This window comes from Orbicella faveolata, unplaced genomic scaffold, assembly GCF_042242905.1.
Source record: "Orbicella faveolata isolate gen_17 unplaced genomic scaffold, um_ofav_v1 contig_1, whole genome shotgun sequence".
Lineage (NCBI taxonomy): Eukaryota > Metazoa > Cnidaria > Anthozoa > Scleractinia > Merulinidae > Orbicella > Orbicella faveolata.
In genome coordinates this window covers 29,555,879-29,567,500 of record NW_028301536.1, presented here as the reverse complement: position 1 = coordinate 29,567,500, position 11,622 = coordinate 29,555,879, and the positions used below count along the sequence as shown (strand labels likewise).

The following is an 11,622-nucleotide window of genomic DNA, read 5'->3' as shown; positions in this document are numbered from 1 at the left end:
GTACGCTAATTATGGAAGAGATGAGGACTTTGCTGAACTCAAAAAACTTGGTGTTAACTGCACTGGAAAAATTGTCATCATTCGATATGGGAAGGTTGGAAGGTCTTCTAAGGTTAGTGTAAAGGAAGAGCTGCCAAGTTGGGTGCAGCTAAGTGGGTGCAACAAAAAGGCAATGAAAACTGCAGACAATGCCTCTTCTCCTGCAAGCGAGAAACGCCATTTATATGATATGGTAAACTTCTCCAAGATGAAGAGAGGAATTCTGAATTAGCTCCCTGAGCCATCTAAAGTTTCAAAGCTTTAATAAGACATTGCATGCATGAAAGATGGTTGACGTTAGCACGCGAGAGTGGGAGAATGGATGCATTAATTTATCAGCAGGGGTTATGTTATAATTTAATATTTAAAGAACTAGCCTTTTGGTTCCGTTCTGGGGAGTATTGGTCTCTTTGGGCCAGTTTATTAACCTCGCACTTCCACTTGCTGCATAAACTTACAAAAGAGAGTCCGAATTTTCAAATATCAATCTTAGTGTAAATCCGTAGTTGAAAAAAATCTCGTAGCAGAATAATGTTAAGTATGCTAAAATCCTTTTTGCAATTTCTAAAAGCCAAAGCAACAAATAACTGCGCGAAATAACACCAAAGGCAATTTCCCAAAGGAACTCGAGAAAATTTATTTCGAAGTTCAGAGAAATTGTGCAAACGCAGGTAAAATTTCATCATCAGTTTCATTTCACCAGTACTTTCACGTGTTTCATATGAACTTCGAAATTTGTTTTCGACATTTGGTGTTGTTAGAAATGATTTCTTTTGAGAAGATATTTAAAACAGTGAGCCAAGATTTTGTAGTACGATGTAAATAATCTTGGTACAAAGTTTTTGTCCACTTGTTACTCGAACTTCTGGTGGATTCCTCCTGAATTGCACTCGCATTCATACGATCACCCCAGCGCCAAATCCTATCATTGTACGGGCACACGCGCTATTATTTGTTAATTTTGCACCCTGTCCAAATTAACTCTTGAATTGAATAGTGTCAAAATCAGGACATCCTGGTTCAACTTGTAAATAAATGACTTCAAAATATTCCTCTGACTTCCAAAACTCGCCCTTGTCGATTTTTGGATTTTCCCTTTCAAATTCTTCCAGCTTAGAGTCCTATAACATATACCTATTCTTTTGGATGATACTCTTTTCCATGTGCATAGAACAAACGAGCTCGCAAGGCAGGAGCTATTGGAGCGATATACTACATGGATCCCGAAGATTATGCAAAGCAAGGCGTTGATAAAGTGTATCCAAAATATAACTGGATGCCCAGCACTGGAGTGCAACGTGGGAACGTCAAGTCGTCTCCAATAAGAGGAGATCCACAGACCCCAGGCTACCCCTCAGTTGGTAGGAAAATTACTACATTAGTCCTGAATCTGTGCGCGGTATTTACGGCACGACTACTCTCTCTAACTTGCGGCATGCACTGATCCCAGGCAAATTAACACGCTATATAGTCTATTATTTGTTGCTCATGATAAAGTCTAGATATTAAGTTAGTACCTTGTGGAGACTTACAAGGCACCAGCTGCCACAAAGAAATTTGGTGCCGTGTTCGAATTTAGGACATAAATGCTAATTGATATTCTGTTGGTTGTGTGTATAACTGTGATGATCAATGAAGTCTTCTTGACGTTCTATAGCTTATCAAGAGCCTTTAGACAAATATATTTCCGTTGGAGGACATTTCTTGTTCCAGAGGTGATTTTTAAAGCATGAATCCTGTTTGTTTTAGAGGGGATGTACCGCTTGCCAAAAGACGAAGCCAAGAAGCTTCTCCCTCAGATCCCAGTTCATCCGATATCATACAAGGACGCAGAGCCACTTTTAAGGTAACCACTGGGGGGAGTCTAGGGAGCATTATAACACGCTAACTTGGCCTTAGAATGATGGAAATCCCATTTCCGAGGACCTCAATTTTAAACATTTTCTGGGAGAGGATGCTCCAGGACCCACCTACCCTGTATCTCGAAACCACTTCTCTAAAATCCTATATCCGTTTGTTCTTTTATATTTATTCTTTCCTTCTCCTCTCAAATTTGAAGAAAGAAGTACGCAGGAGACGTAAAGCTTCTCTCCTCACTATTAACCCTCTCTCCAGCCCATTTCGGTCGGCGTGTACCTCTAACTCAAGCAAATATATGACTTGTTATGAAGCCTAAATTCTTCGGGTTTTTTTTTAACAGTCGAGTTTTCTTTAGAAGCAAAATCCAAAAGTGCTCGAATTGCTTAGTATGCTACTGACTCGTATACAGTCATATTACACCATATTGGCCCAACTAACGCGCATCAGTATGCTTTATCGCTAAAGGAGGGGGTTGAGATGATGTTGTCGTTTAATGTCTCTCTTTTATTATTCAATGAATCAGTAATTTAGCTACTATGTTACTTAGAACTCTGGTTCGTAAAGTGGTTCTGTCAAATTCATCATTCCAAGGAGGTTTGAACTTCTCATATGGAATAGAGATGGCGGAAAGTGATACCAGGTGAGTAACTAGCCAGAAAGAGAATCTAATAGTGAATCTGGAGTAATACAGTTTAAGTTTAATAAACATGACTATTTCACACGTTTTGAAGTATTTTAATACCCGTCAGGAGCCCGCACAAGCCCATTTGATTTTGGGATAATGCGCGGAACATTTAAAATATATACATCCGTATAAACACTCGACGGTAAAAAACTATGTCGGCATGTATTCCCAGATACAGAAACGTTATAGAATTCTTCGCTGATCATCTCAAGGTATTGTCTTTGTTTTGCCTTCTACTAGAGAGGTCCTTTTGAACGTTACCAATGAATTGTACGAGACAGATGTGTACAACGTGATGGGAATAATCAAAGGATCCACTTATCCTGGTAAGCTTTCTCATTCTACGAGGGAGTGCCAATTAAGCCGTATAACACTTACGCTAGTACTGAGCTTCAGTACACTGTATTCCTTTAATAAGCCCACTAAGATCTGGAATAAATGGAAAAAAATATTAAATCTTTGACAAAGGTGAGATGGAACTCACGAACTCCATATAATTTGATCACGCTTGTTCAACCGACTGCGCTGCGGGGCCAGAAGAGAGCGCTTCCTGGGAAGAATTGATGTTATGCGGCGGCAAGTGAACATTTGATAAAACAGCGTAATGTTTTTGATAGTCACGAAAGAAATTATATAGTAATTGGCGTGGATACTGAGATTTTTCCCTGAAACTCCATACACGCGACATACTAAATAGAGTTTGTAAATACAAGACTATCGGCAGCCTTCAAGCAGATGACTAATTTCCTTTCTACGTTGGAAAAGTGTTCAACACTATATTTCAGTGAGGTCTCTCACATACAAATTCTCATTCTTTGTGTCCCTTTGTAGATGAACTTGTGTTGCTAGGTAATCATCGAGATGCTTGGGTATTTGGTGCTGCAGATGCATCAAGCGGCACTGCTGCCATGGTGGAGTTGTCCAGAGTTATTGGAGAGCAACTTAAGAAAGGTACAATTCAATTAAATGCCGAGGGTCGTGCCGGTCTGCTGAAGTGAAGAAAGAAATCGTCATTCATTTCCATGTGTCCGTCGGTGGGTTCTGTGGATGCCGGGAGAACACGAACCTAAATCTGTTGCTGAAAACCTGCCCATTTGTTATTTGGTTACGGGCACAGACGAGATTAGCTCTGCAGATTTGACTGACTAATTTGATCAGAATACATGAAAATCAAGTTATTACTTCGATGGATCAGATAAATTCTAATGTTCCATTTGGTGCATGCTGTTCAGGCAACTAATCCGATTCAAATCAGGAATAAACGTCCGCTGTTTCAAGGGGCGTTTCCTACGCGAGGCATTTTTGTGACTTCAAGCTCTGATTGACTTGTTAATATAATACGTATTGCTGTTCTGACTACTTTCATCACAGTTTTGCAATACGCAGTAAAGTCAGATTGGATGTCAACACATGAAATGTCGCGTGCAGTTCTAAGGCTACTTGCACTGACTCACAATTTTCAATTTGGAAAACACTTATTGAAAAATATTTCGTTTTAAATTAAGGATGGAAGCCAAAACGCACCATAGTGTTGTTAAGCTGGGGAGCGGAGGAGCCAAAGTACATGGGATCAGTTGAATGGTTGGAGGTACTGTAAATGCCTTAGTCTCATTAGAAATAACAAAGCAAAACTATTGCAACTTGTTGTCCTAACTACGAAGCTATAAAGTTAGCATTTAACTTCAAGTTTAAGAAGCTTCACCACGTTGATACAAAAAACAAAGAAAGAAAGAAAGCAAGCAAGCAAGCAAGCAAGCAAGCAAGCAAGCAAGCAAGCAAGCAAGCAAGCAAGCAAGCAAGCAAGCAAGCAAGCAAGCAAGCAAGCAAGCAAGCAAGCAAGCAAGCAAGCAAGCAAGCAAGCAAGCAAGCAAGCAAGCAAGCAAGCAAGCAAGCAAGCAAGCAAGCAAGCAAGCAAGCAAGCAAGCAAGCAAGCAAGCAAGCAAGCAAGCAAGCAAGCAAGCAAGCAAGCAAGCAAGCAAGCAAGCAAGCAAGCAAGCAAGCAAGCAAGCAAGCAAGCAAGCAAGCAAGCAAGCAAGCAAGCAAGCAAGCAAGCAAGCAAGCAAGCAAGCAAGCAAGCAAGCAAGCAAGCAAGCAAGCAAGCAAGCAAGCAAGCAAGAAAGAAAGAAAGAAACGTGTATTCTAGCCTTGGCAAATTTAGCTTAAATATTTTTGGTTCGTTGCTCGGCATTTGTGCTATCGTCACTCAGTCTTGATGATTCTTTCTCTATTTTTTTTATTAATTGTGATTTTCGATGTTTTCCACTAAGTAAATTGTTATCAGCCTGCGAGAGCTGACCCCTTTTTCGGCTTTGGATGTGAAAGGAAAGCCGAAAAAAGACGTTTGCAGGGTCCGAAATTGCGCTTCCCTGGTCGCCAATGCGACTAAACATTTTGCACTGGCGACCAGAATTTCACAACTGGTCGCCAGCGGGCGATTAACTATTTCATGCCACGATATTTACACAAACAATAGCTTTGATTTTCAGCCAAATCGATTGAAATGAAATTCAAAGCCGCCCGCCAGTTGATCACTTCCTTTTTACCTTTCCGCTGCTTTTGAAGTATAAAACCGATTTTCCTGTTGTTATAAATTTACCACAACGTCTGACAGCGACGATCAGTGCGAAGCTTCGCTGCCATGTTTTTCAGCGGTTTCCCATAACATACGCATTGCGGGCGCGAGAGGCCACGTGCGTTCTTTCGCCATGAATATTTATCCAGGCGATGTGGTGTCCAAAGATGTTCTGAAATCTTTTCGTAACTTATTACAAGGTGGAGACGGAACATCCGCGAAGAAATTAGATGAAGATTTAGATATTCTCTGGGCGTCAAAAGGTGGAAATGTAGATCTGTCAAAGTAGTCAAAAGATGATTTCAGCACTGGTTTGATTCCTGATTACATCGATTGCAAATATTTTGCCGGCAAGCACGTGGTGACCAAAAATTTTGGTTTGTGTTTCGCTGCAAAGGAAAAATTTTATTGGCACATTTTGGCGACCACATTTTTCCATTTGGCGACTGAAAAAAAAATTTCAGTCGTCAGTTGGCGCCTGCCGAAAAAAGTTAATTTCGGACCCTGGTTTGCTCACACAGGCTAAGTTATTGTTTGCTTTCATACGATTTCAAGTTAATTTAATTTATATATTCTTAAGAGTATCACGATCTAGCGTCTGCATTCACTATAGTTTATTTTTATTTTCATTATTTTACGAGAACGCCAATCGAAACTTACGCTTCGTTTTGTCCTGTTCTTTGTAGGAATATTCACGGTTGTTGTCCGCCCGTGCTGTAGCCTATCTCAACGTAGATATGGCAGTTGACGGTAAGTTCCAACTAAATAGAAGAGGTTTCAGCAGCCTTTTTGATTTCTGTCTAACCTATATTTCCCATACAAGAAGCCACCTTTTCACTACCTAGATCAATAATCAGTATTCAATCGCTAAATTTTGGGCTAGGATAGTGCTCTCACTTGAGTAAGTTAACCAAGTTGTTTCTGTTGCTTCCAAGGAAATTACTCTTTCCGAGCAAAGTCAGCACCTCTCCTCGACTGGGTTTTGGCCAAAGGAGCAATGAAGGTTAGTACAAAAGTCCACTGAACTGTTTAGATGCTCTCTGATATCCTTATATACGGCTTGGTATAAATTTTTACCATTCTATTCTATTCTATTCCATTCCATCCATTCCATTCCATTCCATTCTATTCTATTCTATTCTATTCTATTATATGTCCTTAGAAATACTGCATGGAAACAGAAGGCGTGGTGGCCTGTTAGTTAGTACGCATGCCTCTAGAGCGAGCGGTCCGGGTTCAAGCCCTGGACAGGGACACTGAGTTGTGTTCTTGGGCTGGAAACTTTTAACTTTCACAGAGCCTCTTTCCGCCCAGGCGTACAAATGGGTACCGCGAATTAAGTGCTGTGGGTAACCCTGCGATGGATTAGCATCCACCCCAAGGGGGAGCTATACTCATGCTACCAAAACCGGAAATGCAGACTTTACCTCTGGAAACCATGTTTGCGAGTTCTCGGAGACAGACAGACAGTTCGAGATAAGAATGAGTGTTTCCCAGTTGTTCTCTAGTGCTCGTTTTGAGTGAGGTGTACTGACATGTCGGAACGTAATGTAACGTAACGTTCGTGTAAAGTAACATTCTTAGAACGTTCATTTTGATTACAAACAACATTTGAAACAAAAATCAATCAATTAATCAAATTAATCGCAATTACAATCTAAATACCATATATTGATTTTGTTAGGTGCCAAGCCCTTTAGGAAACGAGACTGCTTTTGATGAGTGGCTCAGAAAAATTCCATCAAGACTGGGGTTCAAGAATTTACCAAGGTAGTAAGTCACTGGTGGTTAGTCGATTTTTATTTGTGTAACAGTGATATAACGTTGGCAGGGCAAACTGTGAAACTGAAAAAGCATTGATTAATAATATTAACATAAAAAAAAAAAGAAATTATAACATAACCAAAGCAAACGCGCGCTCTGATTGGTTAATTCGTCTACTATTTGCGCATGGGTGCACGCTGCTGACGTGTGTGCTGCTGCTGACGTGCTGATGTGATGTAGCTCAATAAAAGGACTTCTTTTGCTCCAATGTGTCGATGTTATGTTATAAAACAAATAGTAAACGCCACAGCTGTACACTATTGAGTCATGGATGCTCTTGGGTAGTTTGCTTAGCACTCAGGAAGCTAAAGTCGCACGAGGCGATAGCCGAGTGCGGCTCTTACCTCCATAACTCAACAGTGTACGTTGTGGCGTTTACCATTTGTTTAAAAAACATTGCGTAAAAGGATCACTTACGAACTTATGTGTTGTACTACTGTGACATTTTTATTTGTTTAGATTAATGAGGGTAGGGTTCTGCAGTCCGCAGTCTTTTTGTCAGTACAATTTATTTTTTATTTATGACGTCTTTTCTCGGTAGATTTCAGCAACCAAGAGCAGGCAGTGATTATGTCAACTTTATCCAGCGGCTTGGAATTCCTATTGTGGATATTCGTTACACATACAACAGTGTAAGTTTAAAACACCTCTTGTTATAATTGTGGCTCGCGAAGCGAAATTATCAGGAAAAAGAAAGCATGTAATGTAATACAGACAGAAGACGGCATTTCTCGTTCGCATTAGCTTTTCTTCTTTTTTGAGCGAGCCTTTTTAAAAAGTCTCCCCTGTTTTGACTGTTTTACAATTGTTAATAACGAGAGCCCTTCTTTTTCCTGTAGAAAACCAGCAGCAATCCGTTATACCACACAGTTCACGACAATTTTTGGTGGATGTCGACGCTTATTGACCCCAACTTTAAATACCACCAAGTCACTACAAGGATTTGGACACAAATAACCATGACCTTGGCCGATGCCGTTGTTTTGCCATTAAATGTAACGCATTATGGCGATAACATGAAGGTGTTCAATGCAAAAATAATGAAAGACTTCGCAGCTGATTTCAAGAATTACAGCGTGGAAAACGAGTTGGGTATGTCTTAAACATTTCATTACGTTTATAATTTTATCAGTTTCTACCCGTAAGGTTACATGGATAGTTTCTGCCTATAGATTTTACAACAGCCATGGGGTTATCCCGAGTTATGCATCTTTTTTTCGTAGTTCGAGGGTGCTATTCTATGTCTAAATTGCAGGGACCGAAACTTAATGACATAAAATTTATTTTATTCCTCAGATAGGACAATCTAGCAGGAAAATATGCATGCATCAGAAACATCGTATTAAAACGCTATAGGAAATAACTTTTAACGTGCAGTTATTTATTTATTTACTTATTTATTTATTTATTTTTTACCAAACATCTTTAGAACTGCGCCAAACTGGATTTGGGATAGCACCAGTATGCGTAACGTTTTAATTTGTTGGCTTTAATTTGTTCTTCGTGCAGACTACCTTGGCCAAGCTGTAGAAAACTTCCAAGACACAGCCAAAGCTTTTGATGCTTTTGTGGAAGGAGCAGACAAAGAAGAGTGAGAAAATATTTAACAACCTTTTCATACAGTTCAAGGTCTACCTGTTTACAATGAATCGGTATCGGTTTGTCATTTGATGACTGACCTATAAAGAAAGCCGAAACTGGATTTAGTTATAGTCTCTTGCTTTCTCGAAGAATTAGTTGTTTTATATCGTAAACGTCTCCACAGTGAAAAGACAAATCAACTTAGTTTTTCTTTTTCGTCTTTGGTGAAAATACGCGGTCACATGCTACATGTATGGTAAATCAAAAAAATCTCTGATGTCCAGAACAAGTAGATTATGAGCCGAAGTCAGGGAAGTGCTTGCCTAGTCTCTATTTGCTTTTGTCTTTTTTTGTGATATTGAGATTGTCAACTCAAAAATCAAATTGTAACAGGAATTCAAGAACAAAACCAATATACCAGCCAGCTATTTGATTTGGATGGATTTGCATTTATGGTTTTGTGATCTTTGCGTGAGTAGTTGTTGAAAAATTGAAATATTTGCATATTATTTTTCAGTGATGCAGTTGTTCGTAAAATCAACACCCGATTGCTTAACGTAGAACGGGCTTTTATTAACCTTGAGCCAATTCTACAGGCCAATCCATTACAAAGGTAAGGTGTGTTACAAATGATATGCGGAGTCAAATGAAGCTCAGTTTCGACTATCAAAGGTAGTGAAATACACAGTAATGCTGTGTTTAGACTTGAACGGTTTACCGAGGTATCAGAGTTTACTTACCTAGGTAAACATTTTCCGTGTGTAAACGCCAACTGATACTTTGGTAAATGCCTCAAAAGACAAAAGAAATTTAACCGAAGTAAAAGTTGTAGTTACCCTGTGATCAGGCATGGTTACACTTGGTAACCAAGGTCAAGATGACAGATATGTCCGCTTGTGGCGGCGTAATATTTCATTTCCCGCGGTGAGCAGGTTGTGCGACAAAACGTTTCTTTTCCAGTTTTGACAATCTTGGCAGATAACATGGAAAAATTGGATCGATCTTCTTACGGCGAAAAATCCGTCGCGTAAAAGAAAGCATTGTATTTTTCATTCTAAGTATTATTTACAACTTTCTCTAGACAAACTTCGATCCTTTGTTGTGTAATTATTGTCGATATATTTTGCCACCTGGGAGGATGCTGCATACACAACGTATCCACGTTTCTACGCATATAACAATGCTTACTCTGGGTATGACCAAGCAACTGAATTTTTGCCGCAATATTATGGAATGCGGTCCTCGCCTATGAAAATGATGGCACCTCAATTTGCTCCTGCTCCAATGCGGTGGGATCCTCGTGCAAGTTCGATTTCATGACGTTGTTAATGCAGCGCGCGCGAATGTTGAAAGATCAACTTGAGTTACTTGAGCCGGAATAAACACTGAACGAATGTACCAAGGATAAGTAACTTGACCTTAGTGACTGTTTACCTTGGTAAAAGCTCAAATGTAAACACGGCCATACACAGTTTAACAGGCGTTACCCCGCGTCTTACCGTAGGGAGAAGTAATGTACCAACAATATCGGTTTTCTTGACAAAGAGATTTTCTTTTTTATCTGTTTTTCATATTACAAACACCAGTAAGCTCGAGAAACTCTCGGGTTTTCATTTGATTTCCAATAGGGTTTCATTGTGACCTCACATTGAACAACCTTCTGGCCTGCTCGTACTTTAGAACGCTGATGTAAGCACTTCTGTATTTTTAGACACGTGGTTTTGACGCATAGCCCGAACATTTACTACAGCTGGTACGGAGGGGTGGTGGATGCCATTGATCGCGCACGAAAGGGATTAGTTTCCGGAGAGGAAGTCAAGAAGCAAGTGTCGATTGTGGCGTATGGCATAAATTCAGCAGCACAAGTACTGCAACTCTCCCCTATTGGATGATTTGTGAGAATGTTTCACAACACCCCGTTAGCCTCTTTATAGATTAAGGTAGTTTTGGGTTCATCATTGATAACTTTGAGTTCTAAAAGGTAGCATAATATATGGTATATTTAAAGGACTTCAAGTTCTAAGAGAACTTTAGTCTTTTTAGCGATTTTTTTGTAGGCTTCATTGGTATTGAGGTATCATAACAGCAAGCATTTATTAGTAGGACACATGTAAGGTGACTATGTATGTTGTTAGAAAGGTTAGTTAGTCGTGTCCGTGATAGGCATGTTTTGGCTTAAATACGTGTCATCTCAAAGACTGAGGTAAAAGACGTTTTTGAATATTTAGTTACGCATTTCAACGTAGTAAGGAAACAGACAGACGGCCGTTGTCATTATTTAGTTGCGCATGCATTTTAACATAGTGAGGAATCTCTTTGACAAGAGTGAGGTAGCGAGAACTGCTTGAAGATGAGCATGCTTACTGACGTATAAAAGCATCGCCAGGCTATCATATCTGACTACTCGGCAAACAAAAAGGAAGGCAAACTAGACGCCTGTTAAAGATGTATAAAATCGCGATTATTCGCATTTTGTTCTTTCTTCTCACCGCTTATGTAGCTGCCGTCCATACTAGCTCATCACTATCTTATGATTGTTTAACTTGGTAAAATTATAATACCTTTTCCTGTCAACATTCCCGATGGAAAATTTATCCAAACTGTTTGTTCCATTACCCTGCGATCCAGGATTATTTGATTGCTTTAATTTTTATTAGAAATCTCAATTAAACGTACGTTGTATTGCTGCTGTTGTGTCATACTTCTTTTAAGTGGCATTTTACTCGTATACTTATCCAAATCCTGTAGTGTGATTGGCTGGGCAGTGTGCAGTGGACGTGGGTCATTTACGAAATGGCGGCGTTTTCTCGTTTTTCCGACGTTCCGGGAGAACTTTTAGGAACAAATGATAATTGAATTCCTGAGAACACTCACGGTTTCTTGACTTAAAAAACTCGAAATTGTTGAAACAAAACTGTTGCGCGTGAACACAATTGCAAAATTTCAAACGACATTTCAGTGTGCGCGCTTTTTCTAAAGCGTAGAGCTTAATACCACTTAGAGCAATATTTGGAAATCGTTATTTCACGGAAAAATTCAGTTAGAATTCTACTTAAATGAT

The 11,622-nt window shown here is 39.6% G+C and overlaps 1 protein-coding gene across 2 annotated transcripts in view; it reads left to right on the top strand.

Moving 5' to 3' along the window:
- Positions 1–11,248, top strand: part of LOC110052739 (N-acetylated-alpha-linked acidic dipeptidase 2-like) — an 18,413-nt gene extending 7,165 nt beyond the window's left edge. For both annotated transcript variants that reach the window (XM_020758902.2, XM_020758904.2), the window contains 15 exons: positions 1–112; positions 1,211–1,400; positions 1,789–1,885; positions 2,447–2,539; positions 2,825–2,910; positions 3,416–3,535; positions 4,090–4,172; positions 5,843–5,906; positions 6,092–6,159; positions 6,841–6,926; positions 7,522–7,612; positions 7,820–8,072; positions 8,490–8,571; positions 9,079–9,174; positions 10,273–11,248. The exon at positions 1–112 is cut by the window's left edge and continues 11 nt beyond it. In XM_020758902.2, the coding sequence (XP_020614561.2) occupies positions 1–112; positions 1,211–1,400; positions 1,789–1,885; positions 2,447–2,539; positions 2,825–2,910; positions 3,416–3,535; positions 4,090–4,172; positions 5,843–5,906; positions 6,092–6,159; positions 6,841–6,926; positions 7,522–7,612; positions 7,820–8,072; positions 8,490–8,571; positions 9,079–9,174; positions 10,273–10,453 (1,702 nt within the window). In that variant the 3' untranslated portion in view covers positions 10,454–11,248. The remainder of the gene's footprint in view (positions 113–1,210; positions 1,401–1,788; positions 1,886–2,446; positions 2,540–2,824; positions 2,911–3,415; positions 3,536–4,089; positions 4,173–5,842; positions 5,907–6,091; positions 6,160–6,840; positions 6,927–7,521; positions 7,613–7,819; positions 8,073–8,489; positions 8,572–9,078; positions 9,175–10,272) is intronic.
- Positions 11,249–11,622: the final 374 nt, after the last annotated feature.